At 32.7% G+C, this 24,714-nt stretch overlaps 1 protein-coding gene across 1 annotated transcript; it reads right to left on the bottom strand.

Annotated features, from left to right (window-relative positions):
- Positions 1-1,644: 1,644 nt before the first annotated feature.
- LOC125076871 (sodium/potassium-transporting ATPase subunit beta-2-like) lies at positions 1,645-15,972 on the bottom strand. The gene is made up of 7 exons (XM_047688595.1): positions 15,794-15,972; positions 5,010-5,150; positions 3,884-4,003; positions 3,388-3,581; positions 2,826-2,915; positions 2,483-2,666; positions 1,645-2,264 (listed from the first exon to the last, which is right to left on the bottom strand). Exons 1-7 carry the CDS (start codon positions 15,924-15,926, stop codon positions 2,155-2,157), a joined length of 972 nt encoding a protein of 323 aa, XP_047544551.1. The 5' UTR covers positions 15,927-15,972; the 3' UTR covers positions 1,645-2,154.
- Between the last annotated feature and the right edge of the window lie 8,742 nt (positions 15,973-24,714).

Here is a 24,714-nt window from a genome sequence, read left to right as displayed (position 1 = left end):
AATGGAAAGACTAAGATATTTTCTTATTCTTATATTTATGGGAGGTTTTTGGATGTAATGCATCTAAAAGTATATATATAAAATTTGTTTTCATCTGGAGTTTCGCCTAAGTGTTGGGGGTGAGGGGGTATCGCATGTTTCAGGTATAAAATGTAGCCTATATCCTTCCATGGGATTCAAGTTTATTTCAAATCAAATTCATGAAATTCAATACAGTGGTTTAGCCGTGAAAGCGTTACAGACAGACATAATACTTTTAATACTTAATTATTATTATTTAATAATACTTTTGCATTTATAACATTGGCATAGATTTGATTGATATTTATTTATATATGCTTTATTGCACCAACACATAATAATAATAGATTATATCTAAAAATTAACATTTAAAAGTTGCATGAATGCAACAGGCGGCCTTATCCCTAAAACAGCGATCTCTTCCTGGCAATCTTTGGGCAGAGGACTGGTTGAAGAACTAATTTGGGAAGGGGTACAATAATTTAAATAATATGATAGTACTTGTATATTTATATATTCACAACTATATTATATGTAATACCATGTGAGTGTGTTTATTTTACTTTCAGTTTTGTGATATTTTATGATATTAGTCCACGACTTTTATCTGTCTTCTTGATTAATTCTCGTCTGAGTACTTCAAAGATTAGCTCGAAGAGGATAAGTTTTTATCTTATTAGGATGAATTCGCCTTATTACGCTTTTACTGTATAGCAAAGTATAGTTAGCAAGTTCTGTATTTCTAACTTATAATATTAAACATATCATAAGAAACATGAATTATAAACATTAAGTGCTTAAATATGTACAAATAAGAATTAAAAATTGTTACTAAACAGTAACAAATCATGACTGTGTGGAATGGTGGCAAGAATGCTAGCAGCATTTTTCCGCTGAATTGCAATTCCCGTCCTCTGGGCAAAAAACGAACCAACCCTCCTGTCGGTATTGTACTTTTAATACTTAAGCACTACTATTCCAGGATCCAATTGTTTCAACAGCAAATGGGACATAAATATAATTTGGAATAAGACACGTATATTTGGATCTTTTGTTCGCTTTATAAAGTTGTAAGTTCTTGTATTGTATTATGTAAAGTAGACTGTTTCTTTGATCAGAACTTAGGCACATAATAAAAATACAAAACCAACAATAAGTATTCCAGCTTTAAAATGTAATTTTCGCCCGAAGTTGAAGGTTTTAGGTTTAAAAAGTAGAAAATGTCCTTCTTTAGGATTCAGTCCTGCTTCTTACCACAAATTCGGTTCAGTGGTTTAGCTGTGAAGTCGTAACAGACAAAGTTACTTCCGCATTTATAATATTACTATAAATGTATCATCGTATCTTGTAGCCAATCCGGGTAGGTACCACCCACTCACTATATATTCTACCGTCAAGCAACAATGTTTAATTTTGTTCAAGAAATATAACAGGCACAAGGGATATAACATCTTGGTTAGGACGCATTGGCAATATATAGAAAATTTAAATACTTATGGCTCCACCAATGACTGTGGGTAGTAGTGATCATTTCCCATAGTCAATGTTAGGTCATTTGCTCGTTGGACAACCAATGATATTAAAATAAAGTATACTTCAGGGGTTATAAATAAAACACGGTTAAAAAGCTATATTGGAACCAACTATTGCGTATTTATTGACTCTCGGTCCAGAAAACATTACAATAATAAATATTATTTAATAATAATTTAAAATTCAATTTAACTTTAAGCGTGTAAACGAAAACTTCAACTCAGTGGCGCCCGAGGGCTATTCTAAAACGAATATAAATAAACCGCCGACTATGTGGCTATTGCTAATGGCGCTCTTGGCAGCCGGCGCCCGGCGTGGTGTATGTTCTTGGCAGCCTTGGCGACCAATTGGTCAGTGAAGTGAACTTGGTAACCAATTGGCGGACAGTCGGACAACTTGGCGGTCAACCACGGCTGACTTGGCGAAGATTTAGAACGGTGACCGCTCTTGGAGTTGGCAGTGGAAGGCAGTCTTAAAACTTGGCCAAGTGCGTTTCACCAAGATGACTCTTAGCAGTAAAATAAGCAATTGTATGGTGATTTGGCCAAGCGAAACGTGTCAAAATGGTTGCTGCCAAGTTGTCGGCCAATATATAGCTGCTTAAGAACGGTCTACCATCAGCTCGAAGTGAACCGAGCCCCGCCGCTCGTATCGGTCATAGTTGATGTTCTTCGCCCACGCCCTGCATTCAATGTTGATGAGGACACCCGCTGAAATAGATAAAATTTACTTATTAAAATTAACTAAAAATACCTAATACTAATTCAATCAATTATTAAGTTATTCGTTCTTTCGTTCGTCATTAAAACCATTTGAATGTCATCTAAACTAAATATGCTCGTTATTTATATATTTAACATAATTTAATGTAAAACAGAATTTATATAGTAAACCGTAACATATCAAAGACGAGAGTGACGTGACTTACTCCTGGGCTTCTCGAAGAGAACAGCCACGAGAGGGCTGAGGTATCCCTCCTTGTTGGTGAAAGGATAGTAGTAGGCTGGGAAGCCACGACGTGGAATGTATTGCACAGGGCCGATGTTTTCAACGTCAGCAGGGTTCTCGCCTTCACAGGATACCCACACCGTATTGGCCTCTGGTTTGCCGGACTAGAAGGACAAATATAGGATATATTTATGATGGGTAGCTTTTTATACTGGTTTATATTGGTCATTATATTTTTATAATTATTGCTTTAGTACTTACACATTTTTTTATTTCTTACATTTATATTTAGATGGAGAAATATATATTTTAAAAATACTTACGACCAACTTAATGTGCTGTTTCAGATCCTCTGGCATTTTCTCTGGCAAGCCGTCTGTGGTGTTGTAAGCATTAGGAATCCAGTTGAAGATCTGCAAGGTTTTTTTTTTAATTAATAATGAGAAAAGGGTTACATTTTTGGCGCCCTGTATGCCGATTACAACATCAAAAAATGTAACATGCTTCGACCTTTTTGGTTTTTATCTTGCCTTAAATTTCTGTTATTTTAGTGTGTCTGCAAGATTTTTAATATATTTTATTACCAGACAGCAATGAAATATGGTAGTGATATATATAAATATTAGTCTGCATTAAAAGTCGACAATTAATTTATCGTCTAGACATTATGATTGATTGATGTTTCCTTAAGGCTGTTATTTATCTACGTGGTATTCTAGATACTTCTACTCAGTATCCATGGAAGTATCCAGTATCCAGATGACATTACATATAAAGCCATTTTTATATAATTTGCAACTTGATATGTACTAAAAGATTGTTAAATAATATTTTAATCATTATAGAAAATCTGAACTTATCAAAGAGCAGGAAATCGATTCGAACCTTATTCAGCTTGAGGAATACACAAGGTCCGGCCTCCTCGTAGTTGTACTGGTTTGATGAAGTGCAAGGGTGGAACTCGTCAACGGGAACATCGCAGACCTGCTTCTCGCCCAAGTTGGAAGAAGTCGGGGAGCAAGGGACACGATTCTCAGCGCCGGAAGCCTCACCACTGCCGCTGCCCTTCTTGCGGTACTCTGGAAATGTTTATAGCCGATTAAAAAATGGATCTCTTTACGCATGTAATTTGCATTTAATAGAGATTTTTGTTATGTTACTGGTTTCTCACCAAGGTGCGCCCTCCACATAAAACTTAAAAACAAAGGCTTTCGTGTAATCTAAATTGAATTTCTTTTTGTTTTTAATAGAATGTGATCTTTTCAGTTGTCATTCATACTAATGCAAGGATCTCAAGGATAAGGATCTCGTTTCGGGAGTCTTGAATCCTTGCCATTGGACCAAAGACTCAGTTAAAAAATATTGTTAAATTTAAACTTACGTTCAAGGTAGTCATCGACGACTTGAGCCCATTTGAGCACGGATCCCTTGTCATTGGCTCTGTAGTAAATCAGGGTACTCTCAACAGTTGCGGAGTCCGGCATCGGTCTGAATCCAAGACCTGGGAAAAATATCGGTACATACATTATGTTCGCAAAATATAACTAAACATTATAATAGGAAGTTTAACTTTTAATTTACTATCTACTTATGTACATAATGAAATATAATTTGGACTCAAATCTGATGGATACACCGATTTTATTAATCTTATAAGCAGTGAATAGTTAATTTTCTTCGCAATTTTATTTTTAAATTCTGATATATTCGAGAGGACTCATAACATAAAATTAAGTTCCTGGAAAATACATACATAAAATATTAATCGTGTGGTCACCGCCTAACCTGCCATTTATAAATAATACCTGCAAAACCACTTCACTTGATGTTTTTAATATTAGAATTGCAGATTTTAGTATTTATTATTGATCTAAATATTCCAGTAGTTTACTTAAATTATCGTAATGCAATATTTATCGCAAAATATTTATTTTGCGTATTTAATAAACTGTAAAGCCGTGCCGTACTGTATAAATATATATGAATTCTATATTATTCATAGAACTGAACGTTCTATGAAATGATAATAACGTATTAATTATTGCATACAAAGAATGATGAATAATTAACATTGTTATAGTATAAACTAACGTAAGATTTTTCAAGTCCTAACAACGAAATCAAACGGTTTTATTAAAGTGACCTTATATATATATATATATATATATATATATATATATATATATATATATATATATATATATTTGTTCTAAATTAAAAACTTGCTGTTACTCTTATTTACTTAAAATCAAACATTTTATAATTATTGTTTTTTGTTTTTTTTAAACATATTTTATATAATATTTTGAAACGTATGAGATTCAGTACCTATTTGAAAAGTATAGAAAACATAAAAATACTTTATATAAAATCGACACCAAAAATTAAAATAGGCTAAGTTGATTAAAACATTGGCTTCGTACTTTTCAACATCATCACGTAAAACTGGATTTAAAATATACACTAGCATCTTAACGAATAATATTAAACGGCTTATATATTCTTACCCGGATTATTGCCGATGAGAGAGCCCTCCATCTGCCATTTAGGCATCTTAGCGTCCAAGGTCTGGTAGAAGATCGTCAGCATCGCCGCGAAGAAGCCGACCAGAATAGCGTAGAAGATCAAATAGAAGAGTAGGATTTTGGCTGTAGACAAATAAAAAATAAATGTAATGTGTTAAAATAATAATGTCAAAATATGTGTTCTACAAATAGGCTCATACACGAACTAAACTAAATTAAAACCATAGCTTCAAAAGGTGGAGTAAATTGGAAAGAACCAACAGGAAACTTTACTTGGTACCAGTGCATTATTTGCATAAAGCCTGGCCACGGTCTAGCGCTCGACACGGTAGGTACCACCCACTCATCGCTTATTTTACCATCAAACAGCAATACTCAGTATTATTGTGTAAGAGACATAACATCTTAGATCCCATAGTTGATGGCGCATTGGTGTTTTAAGGAATGGTTATATTTCTTACGGGTGTAGTGTCTATGGGCGGTGGTTACCATCATTGGCCATTTCCCGGTCCACCTACATATTTAAAAAAAATAGAAACTCGTTCGTTACTTGTATCCGCCTATTTAAGGTGTATTAAATACAATTAAATAATTGTTTATCCCGTAAATCAACGAATACAGACTCCACGTTTTTTTATGATATCTACATAACATTTTGTTGATTAATGTTTTCATTAGCAGCAAAGCTAATATGGATATTTATTGCATTTGTTCGGTTCTTTATACGTTATAATATTTTGGGATACGTATGGTATTTTGCTCATCGACTAAGTCGAGTAAGGTGAAACTATCTATAGCGAGTATCACACGGCACTATTGGGCAGATTCACTTACGAAAAAAACTACCTCATATGCATTAAAAAGTGCTGTACCGTCAAGACATGCTCCGTGTCACAAGTCGATAATAAAGATGGTCATTTCCGTGCCCTGCAAACTTACCTTCCAGTAGACGCTGAAGGGCAGATTTGGATGCTAAATCATACCAGACATTAATAAGATATTGCTAATAAGGGGAATAAATGACAAAGTGATTGCCAAGAAAAGTAATTCTTTAAAAAAACCATCGAATAATTATTTATAGTACGAGTAAGAATAATATTCGGATTGTAAAGAAGTGGACTAGTTTATAAAGGAAAAGGGAATGATGCCAAATCGATTCAATAATTGCTTTTAATCCGCTTGTTCGATTACTTCCTCTGAATGTACAGCGGGTCCATCGAACTCGTCGTAAAGTTAACAATCTTTACATTTATATAGAACCTTCAAGCTAACTACGTATAGAAATTTAGAAAATACATAAAAATAAATAAGACAATGAATACGTATGCTGTCTTCTATATTGAACATAAAGTTAAAACATCTTTCATTGTCTAAATTGGAGTTGGCGACCGAAACAACAAATAATCAAATGATTATAATTCAAAGCACTAACTAATGACGTATAATCTTAATTTATTAGATCAAATCAAGTCTATTTAATTTGAACTTTAACCCCTTCAAGTCAAGTCTATTTAATTTAAACTTTGATAAGTAATGCTCGCCAGTTCTATTTAAGCAGGATTCTAATTCATTGACAAAAAAATAGCTTGTAATCAGAGAATGCTAGACGCTTACACTGACGAATTACTCTAATTACATTAGTAAATAATTGTATTCGTAAGATGAGACACTTTTTCTGTGTGAGAATATATATGTATATAAGAAAATATGTGAATGTGTGTATACCGTAGGTACAGCCAAAATATCTAAGAGTCAATACAAATTAATTACAATTATTATTTTATACTATATAAAATGTTTCAACTAACAAATAATATATAAATTTAAAAATTAAACTTTATTTTTATTTACACTGTGTTTGTAAGTAAGACAAGAAACTTTAAAAGACAACATAGTAATGGTATTATCGTATTGAGAGTACCAGGAAAACATAAGCGCGTAGTTGGTATATGTAAGGTTTTGTGCCTGAACTAATCCCTCAATATAACGTAATGAGATTGAACTGATAACATATAAAAGTAACATAATGATAACAGGCGTTCCATACTTAAAATGAGCTAAATTAAAACTTTCAAACCGTTTTCAACTAATTAAATTAAAATCTTTTTTTTTTAATAATTTTTATATTAGCAATCTCGCGTATTTGCCATTTGATACCGATGACTTTGACACCAAAACTGACGTCGTAAATTATTTATTATTGTTTCTAATATGTACGTCTAGTGTCTATAGTTAAACAGGCTTACTCACCATTCAAGCCTGAATACAAAGTATTGATTATTAGTCGTAGAATAAATGATGTTGTGTTTATGGTATGGTATATTGGTAACAATATTTATGCTACATCCATACTGACATTTATATTTTTAAAGCGTTGAGAAAACAAAGCCAAAAGAGAAGTTGTTGTATTCAAATAAATTTTATTGGAAATGTCAATTTTTTTTTTTATTTCTTCAATGGTTATATTAAAGCAAAGATCTATCTCGAGGATATCCAATGCGGTGAGCGGCATCATGTTATAAGCGAGACGAGTTGTCGAAAATTTGCGGGCAGTTACTAAAAATATCTTTGGGCCCATTTAACATTTTAATAATTCATAACACTAACGAGCTGCGAAAAGTCGGAATTTGTAACGAGGCTACAAATATAGCCGTCCTAGTTACAAAATAATTAGTACCGGACTAATTAAAGCGTTCGCGTCAACTCACTCAGCGCGATTATCACAATGCGTCGCGTACGTACATAGAGCTATAAAAGTTATTAAAGCTAGTTTTATATATTTACTTGTTTTCGCCCGCGGATCAGGATCGTAATTTTTAGGCACAATAGACGTAACTATAAGAACCTTCTTTGTGGTTTAAGCTTCAACCCAAACTACATCATATTCGGTTTAGTGTTAGAAAGCGTATAACAAAACAACCGGATTGACAGACAGACAGTTACATTCGCATTTATAATATTAGTATATATTTTAATATCTGCTGTTATTTAGTTATATAAGACGCATACTGTGATTTTCTCTAAGCGATGTTTACCGTATAGCTAACATTTTGTTTTTAACTTGTCGTACTTTTTTATCTAAAACGGTTTTGTAGATTATTTATATAGTAACGTTACTTACATGACGCTCACAATTACTGATGTTCGTCCACTTCCCGATAACTTTAGGTTAAATTATTTGACACAGATTAATCCTTATCAAAATTAAAACCATATTTTTAATGTTTTCTTTAAAAAACAAGACATTAGAAAATATGTACGTATGATTATAAGGCTTGTTTGTTTGGTATTCGATGTGGTATACGTTTATTCATCCTATTGATTACATGTAGTTCCATAAAGGTTAGTATTTTTCGTGTAATTTCATGATATTTTACAAAACATATGAGAAGAAAATTCATGTAATCTCAGTAAGATGTATTAGCACATCGTATACCTACAGCAGAAGCGATCATTTTCATTGTTGTTTTTTATTAAAGTAAATTAGTTAGTCATTTATAAATTGAAATACTTTCTAATTTAATTCCAGTAGAAACAATATACACTTACACTAAATATTTACCAAAAAAGATAACTTAATATGACCTTTACTATCTTACGTGGCTGTATTAAAAAAAAAAAACTAAAAAAATTAGAACAATAACATTCATATATAAAAGGTCTTAACGTTATTATTATATAACGTTTAAAAGTACTGCGATTCGTTGTAAATCGCATTGAAGTCACTCGCTATCGTACCTACGTGCAACAATCGATGTATTTTACGTCAGAGCAGTGCATGACTTATGCAAGGGCCATGGGGTAGGTATAGGTCAAGAAAGACGCATGCGTACTATCTGCTTTTATTGGAAATACCACTGAATCACCGCATAAACCTCCAGTGTTAAATTAGAGTTATAAATAATTCGCAAGTCCAAAACAAGACCGCTACTGTTTTTCTTCAGTTCAACGAACAAAACAATGTTAAGTTATTAATTTATATGAATTTTGTTTTGTGATAAAAAAAATTTTTTTGATACTCAAAACGACTTTATTAAAGTTAATGGAAAAACGAAAGGTACCGAATAACAATGGACAACGTTGAATAAGGCATAAGTCTACTCGTGACTAATATTATTAGTAAAACAGCATTGGATTAAAGTAGCCTTTGATTGAGAATTTAAACTATTATTTAAAATGTTATTAGTTTTTCAAAGGATACTAGAATACGTTTTTAAACTAATTTTATTGCTTTTATAATGTTCATGTTTTAAGATCAAAAGGCAAATGTTTTCAAGATATATGACGAACGTCAAGGCACCATTTTGGAAAAGGTCTAAAGGATAACGATAAAATTTAATAACTACCGAATAGCCTATTGACAGAGATATATTCTTAATATATTTTAATTCTTATATAAATAATATTATTTTTTATCATTTAGGGTATTCATTGAGTTATAAAATATAATATGTATGTATTCTACCTGAGCTTTAATAAAATTTTAAATATTATAACATTATAAGGTATTAATACAATTTAGTGATGTGACAGCTTAAAGAATTACATAATTCTGAAATCTATCTTTTTCGCGCACATCATTATCCCAGGTGAAAAACAGGTCACGGAGAATGCGCCGTAGACCTAGAGAGACGCATGCGTGATGCAGCTTCGAAACCAGGACATACGTCCAGATCTAAATCATTATCAATTCGGTTGTGTATTAAGTATAAAACCTACTGAAATAATTTGTTCATACAAATAGTTTGCTCATACATATTTCTCTTACATATTATTATTAAGAAAAAAAATTTCCTGGTTAAAAATAATAAGATTTTACTATCCGCTTAATCCATACAATGCTGGAAGATATTTTGTAATCATTTACGTTTTTTATGAAGGACCTTTACCTATTTGTAGTTCTGAAATGAGGAGAGAAAACGAGCCCTCATCCAGAATTGTTAGTGATTTATATTTGTGGAGGAGTTAATGTTTATGGATGAAGGTAGTCGATTTCCATAAGGTGACCTATTTCCTCGACAGCCTTTGCCCGGCTATATTAAAAAAAAACTTCCAACATTCCCTGGAAACTCATTTATTCATTACACAAACTTTCCTTAGACTATTCTGAACGAAAGTAATTTTATTGTTAGAAAGAAAAACCATTAATTCCGTGTTGATTTAGTTGAAAGAGCACATTAAAAAAAGCTAATTTTATAGTTAGTATAGTTTATTTTTCTTGCCTGTAATTCAATGTTAAAAACATTACATAATAAAAATAAATTTATTGTGTCTAAATGAATATGGGAACCAGATGCGGCTTATGTGATGATCCAGTTGAGAACTACTCGGTCTCCTAATATTTTATTACATTTTTTCAACGGTACCACAGATGTCTAAAATTTAAATAAACCGCCTAACTAATATCTATTCTTCTATATTAATATTATAAATGCGAAAGTTACTTTGTATTTATGTTTAATTTTCACGGCTAGACCAATGAAACGATTTAGATGAAATTAAAAATTAAATTAAAACTTAAATCCCCAAAAATTGACTTTTTTCTTAAAGCTGGATGATGTATCGAAGTTCTTTAAATTCGAATATGTGCAAATGGGTATGTCCCCACAAAGCCGCGGGCATAAACAAGTTATATGTTAATGGGTTAAATAAATAAAACAAATAAATAAATAAAAATAAATTAAGAAAGACTGTAAGATATATAATACTATGATTATACAAAAGATGCACAAAATTTTATAGTTTTAAGTATCGAGTCGATCAATACAAAATTCTCATCTTTCCTGAGTATCAAATAGTCAATGAAGATTTGGAGTTCTAAGTAAAACCTTTCTATTATTATATTAATCAGAGTGCCTGTAAATAGCCCATCAAAGAGGCTTCGTCCATAAAGTTAGCATTCAATAGAAATGGCAGAAATATGTCCTTGGATCGATCTGCCGAAGGACGAGGCGCGCGCAGCCGGGCCGGCGCCGCGCATCCAGTTGGCTTATATCTTTGATCGACCTTCGTTGCTGCATTATAATTTAAGCTTTATTTTCATGACTAGAAAATACAAATTAATTTAATTTCATCATGAAAATGATTTAATTTTTTATTAACTAAGTATATTTTAAATTTCATTTATTATACGTAGTAAGCTGTGTAGTTCGCAACAGTTAAATGAATTTAATTTGCCATTCTGATTTCAATCTTATCTTTAACGTGATAAGTTCAAAATTGAATTGTGTTTTTTGATTTTGTCGTAATTGTCTTGAATTAATCTTAAGTAATAGTGACAGATTCTAAAAACAAGTAACTGTTTGACTAAATAAGTCTCGTGTTACATTATGTAATATAATGTGATATAACCCAGGGACTGCTAACGTATTGATTGGTACTCAGTAATCGCTTTATTAAGAGCATCTGTTATTTAGACTGTTCGAGTCGCAATAACGTTCATATAAAAACACTCTAGATATTTGACTTAGTAAATTTCGTTTTATAACCTTACAGAATATGCAAACCCACTATTAATCACTCTCTGTATTATAATTTTTGGTCTTAAACTGCAACCAAAATATCTAATACGACCACGGTATGAAAATTTTTACCAAGGATTTTTAAAGTCGATCGTCGCCATGGAATCTTTTTAGTATAGATTTCATTTCGAAGCGATCGCCTACAGTCGAATTTCTAATAATTTTTTCGCTTTCGCAAATGCAACAATAAAAGTGCCACGCCTTATTTCAAGTGATTAAAACGATCTCAATAGACGCGCGATAAATTTCATTGTATTTGAATTTCGATTCGATATTGAAATTCTCTCTATTTATTCGTCAATTCAGGCGCTTAAATTAAAAGAAAAAAAAACGGTTTTTGAAATATTTAGAATAGCTAACCTCTTTTTCTTTTAAAAACCGGAATGAGATGCGTAGGCGACATGAAGTCACTTGCAACATTGGACAAGAATATATATTTCAGCCATTTTTCTTCAAAATTAATCCGGTTCTCAAACCAATGAAGTTACCAATTAAATGATTTTTACTGACAATTATGCTTACTATTTGTTTAGATATTATAAAGATAATAAAAAGACTTGGAATTAGTGTTCATTGACTTTCACAGGATCATCATTTCAGCTGGAAAATGTCCACTGGACCAATGGCTCCTCAAAGATTTCGACGATGGTGGAACTTGCGCTACCCACAACCAACGACTAATACATACGGAACATAAACATTTAATTGCAAAAGAGAGAGAAAGAGATTATTCACTTGAGTCAATATTCCAAACCGTAGCTGCTAGTGAGAGTCTACTTGGATAGACAATATTTTTGTTTTTTTTTGCTATCGTAAAGTACCTATCGCCGGTACTTCTCAGGTGGTCAACTGGGTGGGTGGTGGACTTATACGTGCATTTGTACGTGCAATGGGTATTCGCTACCCCCCATTATCTTCTCCATCCTTACTTGGGTATGATGATCATAATTTGTGTAATAATGAATTAGAAATACTATTACAAGATGAATTTGAGGACTTTTTTAGGTAGAACTTCGCAGGAGACTTGAATGAACTGGTGCTATACAGGTGCGTTCTCTACTACTTCATACACATAATCTGATAATCCTGCCAACCTTGCAAAACATGAGATTCCGGATAAAATTCTAACCCCATTCTTGTCAATGAAAATTTTTGATTTTGTTGGACCCAGAATTCGGAATTAGAGTATTTTTTTAACAGTTCAAATCTACCACCTGATGGTAAGTGTTCACCACTTCGAATTGTACGAAATATTAACCATTACTCATATGAGCAATGCGCCATCAACCAAGGGAACTAAGATGTTATGTCCCTTGTGCCTGTAGTTACACTGGCTCTCATCCTTTAAACCGGAACACAACAATGCTTAGTATTGCTGTTTCGTGGTAGAATAGGAGGAATGGATGGTACTTAAAAACTCTTGCAACAAAGGCCTGCCACCGAGTAAACCAAATATCTCGTAAAACTGATAATCTCGACTGTAATATCGAGGACATCGTCAATCGTGACGTATTGTTCAATTGAGTAATGAGCAAAAGAAAGTAGAAAGTGTACCTGCGGTTGCACACACACACTTGTGCACTAATATATCGTTCATCCATTAACTAGTGTCACGAGGGTCGCTGCCGAAATCGTCAAAGTAATCAATTGTTTTGACATTTTAACCGACTTAAAAAAGAGGAATGTTCTCAATAGTTGTATTTTTTTTATTATTACCACAAAACTTCCGTCGTTATACTTCCCGTTTAATCCCATTACGGGTGTAATATAAGTAAGGTAATGTAAGGGTGAAAATAATGGAGATGAATTTTTGTATGAGCTCGAATTTTAATAATAGTACATTTTCTTAGAGTGTTAATTGAATATATTTTCATTTTATGATTTGTAAGTTTAATTAAAATCTAATTAAACTGTAAAAAACTCTAATCGCGACCATTAGCATAAATATAAACGAGATAAGACTATTTTTATTGGTTTATCTCATCAACGAGCGGAAACGGCTAAATTTATTTAAACCCGTGCTATATATACTACTAGTTGAGGCTGGCGGTTTCGCTCACGTTTTATAGGTTGGTATAACTCGTCAATTTGAAGGCATAAAAAGTAACCTATATCTTTTCCTTTCATACCAAATTTCATTTAATTCGGTTCAATGGTTTGGCCGTGGAATACCAACAGACACACGGCAGAAATACTTATATTATTAGTATAGATAATATCGTCCATCAAAGGATATTCATCGAATGAATAGTTCCATTTAAATATATGTCCAAAGCTATGTTATACAATATATGAGCAAGTTTGTGTTTTGGATTTTTGTAACATAATGTGAAGCTTACACGTGGACAATATGTCCTTAGTGATATGCTATTTATTGTTATTTATTCTTAACTTATTAAAATATCAACTATAAATTTTTTGACCAGCGATGTTAACCTATGGCAAATAGTATCAAATATTTCTTTTAATATATAAAAATCATCTGCTCTACTTTATGATAAAGGTAGGTTTAAGCAGGTCACCCAAGTTAGTGGTCAACACTGCTCATAAATATTTTTACTGTAAGAACTTATATATTAACCATTTAATATTAACCATTTCTTATATCGCCAATGCGCTAAATCTTGGGACTGCTAAGTATTGCGTTTTGTTTAGATTAGAATATCTGATGAGTGGGTGGTACCCAAGTGGGCTTGCACGCAGCCATAACACTTATCCATATATCATGTAGAGAGTTCGTAATCAATTTTCAGAAATATTGTAAATTGTACTGATGGATGGATAAGGTTTGTTGAGCTTAATAAGTTTTCGAATGCCAACGTGAGCTTGATTCGCTTTACGTTTCTACGTCATCACTGGCCAAACTCAGAACGGATCGTTGGCAGAACATATGAAGTTGACCATTTCTTTTACGTGCCAACTTCTGTTAAGTATACTGCCTTTAGCAAGCATTTAAAAATACCTATTAATACCTACCTATACTAAAAAAAAAAGTATCGATTACTTGAATTTTCTGTGCGTATAATTATTATTATATTTGGCTCACTAACATGGTCTGTGATCCGCTACTCTTTTACCATATCCTAAGTTAAAAATATTCCATATTACAATATGACCGTAATTATATAACAGTGTGACGTAAAAATGCAATGTCGAGTTTTAAAGTTCAAGTACCATGAATGTTATACGTTCGATGATAAAGTTTTCAAGTGATTTGAAAGGCCAATCCTTCGCAGAAAAGTGATACCACCAATCTAACCATCTGCTTAGGAAAGGAGGTTTAATGCAACCTTAGTCATCGTTATCTTAAGATACACCAAAGAGAAAATTTTCAAATCTTTTGTAATTCCCGAAAATATTACGATTTATCCTTACGAGTATTACCTGGGTACTTACGATCCCATTTAAATACTTTTGGAATGTTCTATAAAACACCCAACGAAGCCACGGATAGAATTTTTTTTAATGTCATAAATTAGTCACCGTCGACCATAGACTTTTTTTTAAATTTATATTAGAAAGACAAATGGTCGAATAGTAAGTTGCCTTTGCCTAATCACGTACCGCTTTAAGACATATGTATTATCTAATCAGCCGTTTTGGAATGCAACGACTCCTTATCCTGCAATTGTAAAAACGCTCATACTTCAAATCAGAACACGACAATACAAAGTATCAGTAAAAGTGAAATAATAAGTGGCACCCACCCAGATGTGATACACAAAGCCCATCGATTAGCAGGTCGTTATAAATAAACCCGGACTAAACCTCATAATATCTTCTGCGCACGACAACCCGCGCAATGCTTGTCGCATAGGCATTGTTTAATATATCAATTAGAGCTTTTTATTTACTCTGATATCGCGGAAAGATAAGACGTTTTAAGCATTACAGATAATGTATATATTATAAAATAAAATCAATGTATGAAAATGAAGGAAATTTTAATTATTGGATGTTTGTCGGTTTTTTTTAATGAATGTACCTGTAATGATGGCTACTTTATGTATTTTTGTAAATGGAGTTTGAATTGAAGCTGTATTTGTATTTAAAAACGAAATCTGTGTTACGTAACACGCCTTAAAATGTTATTAATATTAGAACATTATAACGTATTTTTTTTTTCTTTTTTTAGGACACAGCGAAGATGAGAGATGGTAGTTTTAATGATTCTGATTATTATTTCCCTCCAAAATTAAAAATAAATTCTCAAATAAATTATCTTATATAAAAAAATATGCTTACCCCAGCTGGATCCCGTGCGGCCAAGAAATTGTCCAGTTTCGGAATTCCACAGGAAGATCCTTAAGGACTCCCATTTTCCTAGATCCGGAGGGGGGGCGTAGTATTGTTCAGCAACTTTCGTCTTGTCTGCCATGGTCGAACGCCTAGCCGGACTGCGGTGCGAGATCGATTGCCGGCGCCTTCGCCCCTATGTACCGCGTCCCTCGCTCCCCACCCCGGCCTCTAGTACCCCCTGCATCCCCCATTTCACCCCTTACGTAACGATTACGTAAGGCGGCGCGCGCACGTTGAGACCTACTTCGGAAAAGCGAGCTACGATATCACAGCCAGTCAAACTTAACCCCTTATTTGGATGAATTCAGATAGGCTTAAGGAAGTAGACGAAGTTCTGTTTAGGTTGGATGAAAACTGTAGCCGTTCGTCTAGAAATTGCTGAGTAAGAGTACCGTAATGAAAAGGAAAAAGGATTATTTTGCAACGAATAAAATGAGTTATCTATATGAGACATCTGGTCATTGTGCTACTAATATGTTGTAGTAGTTAAATTTAATTGTTTTTGTTAAAAAAAGAATTTACGATTTTTCTTATGCGAGAACTTTATTCAATCGAAAAATTTAACATTAGCGTACTAAATAATCATTACTAATAAATCGAATTTTGAATTCCATCATTCTTTATTCGTAACTGTATTTAAAACCAAAATATTCTTCATTCAAATAATCTCTTAAGCACTTTTGAACTGTCGTTTAAGTCATACATTTAATCCAAAGCTAATTTTAAAAAGTATATTATATAGAGTACCGTTATAATTCGAAGATTTTATAAAAAGTAAATAAATTATATTATCATTCATCATCATCATCACATCACAAGTATATCGTAATATATAATTAATATAAATGTCTAAATAGGTGTTGAAATTGGCTATACTTATTAATTTAATTTTCTCAACTGTTAATTTTTAGCCCCCGACGCAAAAAGGGGGGTTTTAAATTTAACGCGTCCGTGTATCTGTCTGCGGTATCGCAGTTAGCAAACGGATGTACCGATTTTTATTTAGATTTTTTTGTGTCATAGATAATTTAACCCGAGTGTTCTTATATATATTTTAAACATAAACACAAAAAATATTTTTGTAGTGTTTAATAAAGCATACTAAATAAATTGATCACGCCTATTAAGAGAAAAATAAAACTTACATTAAAATCAATAGAGATCAAGAAATACAACCAAACGCCTGCCCTTTATGTAATAGCAACATTTCGGTCATGCTAAACAACTATTTTAATAGTAAGGTGTATATTAATGCGATTACAAGGATAATATTATGAAAAGTAAACATAGTTTCATTCCAAAAACTAATCGATATATTTAATAATATTATTTAATATTTTCAATATCACACTCCATTACTTGACCGTAATCTAACACATGCTATAATATCAGCTACATACTTCTAGAGTATGAAGACTAAAAACTTTAATAAATTAATAAATAATATTCAAGCTCTGTAAATGCACCATATAAATAAATTAACTATTCATAATTTATTAAGACATTTCTTCTTTTTTCTCACTTTTTTCAGTTGCTGGGCTATCAGCCAAAACATCATGAACTGGTTGCGGTTTGGTCCAAGCTTGGCAAACACAGGTTGGTCCTTGCCCATTACCACTGCCCGACTGACCACCGGACACCAAGAAACCTTGATTAAATTGGCCTGACCCGCTAGCTCCTGGTCCTTGGGTTTGTCCTGATTGTCCCTGGAAGCTGGAAGAACTTCCCTGATATTGATTATTTGCTTGATTTTGACCTGTATAATAACCAGACTGTGTGTTCTGGAACTGATTGTTGGGTTGACCGAATTGATTAGGATTTTGGTACACTACTTGGTACTGTCCCTGTTGGTTTTGTCCTTGGTTAAAACCTTGGCCGGATGCAGCTGGGTAAGCATGGTTATTATAATTTCCACCATCTTGAGGGTAGGTACCTGCTTGATTGTAACCGTTCTGGTAATTGTATTGACCTTGGCCTTGCTGAGTGCCTTGAAACGGCTGCTGGGTCTGGAATCCTTGATTCTGGAAGTTTGATTGGCCGTTCCATTGCTGGTATTGGGGGTATTGTTGTTGATTGAATTGTTGGTTAGGGGGATAGGAAGGCTGAGTGCCTGCGATAGGTTTGTTCTTGTGACTTTGGACGATGTCAATCACTCCGCCAATAATCTTTTCTGGTATGTGAAGACCTCCTGTTCGACCTTCCCGTTTAGATGATGAGGCGAACTCTGCAAGAGCCGCTAAACTCAACATCTGCAATTTCCAAAAAAAAAATCTTGGACTTAATACCTTATAACAAGGCGTATAGAAATATTTTTATTAAGAATAAATTAATTAATATTTAATAATGATTGATAATTATAATTTACTCACGAGTATGCAAATTTTCTGGTGTCCGTTCATATTTTCAGTTTGAAGGCTCTTCACACAATTGCCAAAACTTTCCAAGGACATCCTTTTATATAAAATCCAGTGGCTAGCAGAACATATCGGTGATCTTTAGGGTTGTCAGAGATTTCTTATTTATATTTATTTATAAAAACGTAAAATAAAGTAGGTTTAAATATTTTCATTTGTAATTAAAAATAAAATTTATAATAATTCTAAAAAAATTATCAACATTATTATTTATTATACAATGTTTAACATAATATAATTAATATTAAAATAATATATTTTTAAACAGTTATTTAAAAAAAAGATATCGTTTAAATTTTTTAATATCCTACATAAATGAAAATTTAACAAATTTTAGAAATAAAATTTCAAAAAATCTTCAAATTACCAACGTATTTAAAGTTTTTAAGATTTTTTAAATAATTTGGCACAGCCCTCATTACTTGCATGTCGTAATTTGTCTTCCGAGTGATCGAAGATCAGTGTACAAGGTTTCTCACCCTTGACGTTGTACCGCTATAATGACGCTGAACCGGTGTTGGCCCTTAGCGATTATCGATATCGAATGACGTTTTTTTTTAATTATGTGGAATACTTCCAAATTGCCGACATGACTATTAGCTATTCCTTATCCAACCTTGAGAACTCAGAAGTTATGTTCTAAATACCTAATTGTGATTGTCACTCACCTCTTTGTAGGGTCACTCACCCTTCAAACCGGATTACAACAGAACTAAATAGTACCATTAATTTTAGACGTATTTCTCAATCGAACAACGTTCAGCGCGATGTGATTACTTTAATGATAATTTATTGCTATAACATACTTTTGAATAGAAAGCAATGGTGTCAAAATAAAAAGCTAAAATTGGCAAAAGTGGGCAAATATATCTTTACTTTAATAATAAAACAAAACTCAAGTTAGTTTGTTTTTTATGTTTGCACGTTCATTTCAGGAAATACACGTGGGATTTGAAAAAAAAAAGTTATTGCATTTGATAGCCTAATTGTTGAATAATTATTGCCTATTTAATATCACGAAACGACCCTCAGAGCAGTAACGTGTAACGCCATAACGTTAAACGATAAAACGAACCGAGCCTCTGGTGATTAAATAAACCTAAAGCTCAATGATATATTTCCATACTTTTCATTTCGTTACGACTATTACACTAAATTTTATTTCCTTGATACAATAATATAATAGCTCAAACTCAAACTCAGATTCCTTTATTCAATATAGAAGCATTACACTTACTTATTGATAGTCAAATAAAACACTACCACAACAGCTTTGGGCAGTATATTCGTCAAAATATTAGCATTTATTGTGCTCCACTGCTCACATATTTCTTTAGAATACCATATTAAAATCAATAAGGCACTTTTATCGCCAAATAACGAACTTTGTTAGACAACCTTAAGTACAAGAATTAAAGTATTTTAATCAGAATATGTTATGATATGTATATCATAACATATTCTGATTATAATACTTTAAAAAATATGTGAATTATGACATTTTTATATGATTGATAACAGCCATAATAAAACAAAATTTTACGTGTTTCATAATAAGTTCAAATCGAAACATACAAATATAACATAGAAGGTATTGCCTGTGTCATTAATATCATTAAAAAAAAATAGATTAAATAATCGATATTCAATTCAATCGATATCCGCTACCCACGAATCCGCCAACCCACATTGAGATTGACGCAGTCCTCCGACACAGTACACGCGAAAGCATTACTTTTTTTTCTTTTTAAAAACTTATCACGGATCATCGTCGAAGCACAATTTATTATATTAACCCCGTTCCGCTTCAAGGAAGCTAAAGATTAAACTTCATTATTTGAGATAAATTGATTGTAAGGAAAAGTGGATTTGCTTGTAACGTTGTTATCGTCCGTAGTTCTTGAATATTATATTAATTAACTTATAGGAAATTACTTTGGGACTAGACCAAAATATTTGTGGGCTAAACCGTCTTAATCTGTGGGCCTAGGACGCACCACAATATGGGCCCATACAAATCGTGGATGTTTTTTTTTTGTATTGAACATTTCTTTTTTTAACTCTTGGTGGTAGGGCTTTGTGTAAGACCATCTAGGCTAGGTATAACACAATCATCATATAGTCTATAACTTGTATAAAATTGTCTAAAAGTAACATTAAGAAGCACCCTGCTAATGTCTCACTCTTGGGCTAAGGCATCCGATCCTGGTAACGAGCGTTAACTTCGATAGGAGCATATTCCATCACGTTACAATGCGCGCAGATCACAGTTCCAAATCCAGGAAAACATCATCAGATCTCGTTCAGATAGGTGTAAAAAAATATCGGATAATACCAACCTACAGTGGATCAGTGTTGTGGATCAAGATTTAAGTTTGTTCTTGCTTAGAAAGGATGCATTAATATTGAATTAAAGAAGGGTTAAAAGACGATATCGTCTCCACAAAATAAATCTAATAATCTTTTTTTTTTAATACGGTTGTAGGCTTGTATATGGGCTTCTTGATAGTTAAAGGTTACCACCGCCAACATGCGCCACCAACTTTGGAAACTAAGATATTATAGACTCAAACCGAAACAAAAAAAATACTAAATACTACTGTTGGCAGAAGAATATCTGAGGAGTGGGAGGCACTCAGATGGGCTTGTACAAAGCCCTACTACCAAGTAAAAACAAACTGGTAGTAAAATTGTTATTATTAAAAAACGATCAACATAAAACTTGAACGATGGCCGTGCGGGGTACCTGTACCTAGTATTTGCTGGAGGCAATCGATAAATATCTAGGACATTAGCGTCGTCAACGCGAATCGTTGCCGGTAGTGAGTGATGTATCAATGATAAGAAAAACCATCGGTGACTTTACTATTAGACGACTATTTGACTTTTTTTAAGGTCGCTTGCTACAAAGGCATTCGAACTAATGATTAATAACTAATTAGCACGGGACCAACATTACTGATAAAGTGCCACTTTATCGCAAATAAAACGTGATCGTTGCTGTTCAGCCGTTTTTCTATTCTACTGTTAGTAGATCAACGATCCAGTTGTGGTGCCGTTGAAGGTGAATCAGAATAGAATCGGAAACGTATCGTAACTGTGGTAAATTACTAGAATTGGCCCCTAATTACGATCCAGCTGAAGTTAATTTTTGTGAGTAATTGATACGGCATCGTAACGCTGCATATTAGTAGAAATTCGTCCCTGTATCGCAAACAATATACAATGTATTTTTAACACAATCGCCCTAACATCCCGTAGAATCCCGTATTCCCCCGGGGACCAAGTATCTTTCGACATTAGTCACTACGAAATAAATAAAAATCGATAGTTTTATCTATAGACCCCTAAGTTATTAGGTTTCATCTCCGGGACGGGCTGACAAAAACTGATTGGGCTTTACTTCCACAACGCTGCTACAGTGTTAGCATTATTCAAGACATGCAGCATTTCTCATGATAGTTTTGCACTGCTGCACTAGAGATTGATTATTTACACAAATGAATACCATGAAAAATCAGTGATGAAAATTCAGATGTGATATTGTGTCTGGAATCTATCCATTAGGCCCATGTAATTTTTTTTTGAATATCAGATACTATAGAATACTAAAACAAAAAACGTCAGTGATAACGTAAAATTTGATTTAGTTACAAGAGAAGGTACGTAAATATTTATTCTATGTTGTTGAATATAATGTATCAGTGAGAAAAGATCAAAGGAACGAGTTTATCTCCTTAATACTAAACTACATTAAGCCGCGGAATACACGTAGGAGTTTGATCCAAACACATTATGGTCCCGATAAATTTACGCTTTTTTCGTCTTGTATACATTTTTCAGGTTTTCTTAATTTTATTACTTTAATATGTTAAACAAGTAAATAGTTTATATTCAAAGCGGATGAAACTGGGATGAAACTGCTTATAAAATTATTTTATTTATTTATAAAACCTTCTTCGAAACGCGCTACATCTTTTGTTATAAGTAAAATAAATATATGTAAATAAAAATTAAAAATAGAAATTGTAATTTTCAAATCATGACTGCGTGGTATGATGGCAAACATGCTTATGGCCTTATAAGTTATTTTGACATTGGTTAACTAGTGTTGCCAGTAAAAAACCTTGAAAGCACAGATTTATATATTTTAGCAAAAAGGTTGGACCATGACATTGCTATACTAAAGATTACAGAATCAATTAATCAATTAGATCAGTATCTCGAAATTTCGAATACCTTTAACTTTATCGTAGACCACGCTTGAATTTTTTTTACCAAATTACATAATATTTAAACAAACAATTTACGAACAATCGCCACTCAAAGTAATTTAACTCTAACTTAATCAAAACCTCACTTCACCGATCATCAAAATTCTAAGGTACATTTATAACAAACACTAATTTTAAAATTAATGAAAAACAAAATAAACTAAATTAAAAAACGGACCCTATTTACTATCGATTTGTTAACCGTTTGCACCGCCCATACATTGGCGAGAAACCGAGAACAATTGTGAAATCTATTTTATTTGGAGTTTGGATGTTTGATATGCACGCATGTTTTTATTTTCAGGCAGCATCATACAATTTGTTTTGGATGGTATTATTCTGAACTGGTTTTCAGTTTTTTGTAGTTGTTGTCGGTTCTTAGTGAAATTCTAGATCCTTGGCTAGTCTGGATAGACAAGATGAGTTGATCTCTATATTTTTATAGAGATTTTATTTTAATTTACGCCATTTATCAGAATAGTCGACTTACAGCTTCCATTACTAATATTTGAATGTTTAAGATCCGTTCAATCTGTATCAACCGGCTAAATAGATTGAAAGAAATTGGTCATAAAGATTAATTACGTCATGAAAAAAGAATGAAGGATACCTGTTTGACGAATTAGCAAATTATGACGTAAGAAATATTTAACATCGCTTACAACGTCAATGCGCCACAAATCTTGGGAACTGTTGTGCTATACACTGGCTCACTCAACCTTTACACCGAAACTTACGAAACGAACGCAAATGTTGAGAACAGTTTGTAATATTCATTTAAAATGATCGTACAAATTGTACAATAAAGTAATAGTGTTTATATATATGTATAAATATAATTTATATAGTCTAGTCTAAAGAATGTTATTATTGTCGTGGACGCAAACCACGGCAGTAATAGTTCTGCCGTAATAAGAGGTCATATGAATAAAGTAAATGTTGTGTACGTCAATAGAGTTCCGTAGACATTATATCAAATTAAAAAAAAAACATTTTATACCCGTTAGTGTTTCTGTTCGACTTCTATGTGTGTGTAATTTGTATTGTATATTTATGTTGGGATCTGTGATTGAATAATTGTTTTAAAACATACAGGTATTTCAAACCATACAGGGGCTATCGTTGTGGAAAATAATATCTAAGAACGTTTTTGTATTAGATATGATATTAGTTTTATCGATGTGATGTGTTGTCGTCCTGACCGATTTCGGTCACAACGGAGAATCTCAAAGCAGATCAGTCTAACTACGCAGGACGTATTGGTGAAACGCAAAAACTTTATTTTCTGATAGTGTTACGGGGGCGTCACACTTCCCACTAACAGACTCCGGGCAGTTACTGTGAATTTTTCGAACGGAAAACCCCTTTTCAAAAATTAACTTATATATTTTTATTCTATTTGTTTCAATTCAGATCTGTGATCTTAAACTAATATTATATCTTGTATCTAGCCCCTCCCCCAATGAGGCACTATTTATCGACATACATATACAACAAAACATAAAAGTAATTTATGTAGTAATCAAGATCTCATGTCACTGTTTTTAGTCGCTACAAAAAATAAGGTTATCGATTGGGCTTTATTTTTGTTATTTATTATTATTTATGATTTTTTTTTTAATAAATAGGAGTCAAAGATGTTCCGAAATATATATGATGAGAAAATTACACCTCTAAATATAAAACATATATATGTCATGGACATTGATTAAAACCATAATTTTCCCTAACTAAATTTTGCATAGATCAGGAGTTAGGATGTAAGACCAAATGAAACTTGGATAGAAATCTTTATCCTCATCTAACTACGGAACCGAGAACACTTAATACAGATCAGACTTGATGACGCAGTGGACCCTCGGCTGACCTCCGCTACGGATCACTACATCCATTCACTCAGTTTAACTAATGTCTACATACGTATTAAACATACAAATCGCTTCATCGAAGTATATTACTGGGCCAACAAGAGTATCATTGGAAATAATTCCTATATACCTATATAATATTTAAAAGTAAAAAGTAACTTCCTAAAAATATTTCGCAAATTTTCTGCAACAGATATGGAACTTATTCGACCACTACTGTAATACGGTTTGGTAAATATGAACAAGATTGGTAAAATTCACTTGACTCATGGAGGATTCCTCACGATGTTTCATGTGCTGGGCGGTGCAAG

This window comes from Vanessa atalanta, chromosome 3, assembly GCF_905147765.1.
Source record: "Vanessa atalanta chromosome 3, ilVanAtal1.2, whole genome shotgun sequence".
NCBI lineage: Eukaryota > Metazoa > Arthropoda > Insecta > Lepidoptera > Nymphalidae > Vanessa > Vanessa atalanta.
This window is presented reverse-complemented; position numbering and strand designations above follow the sequence as displayed.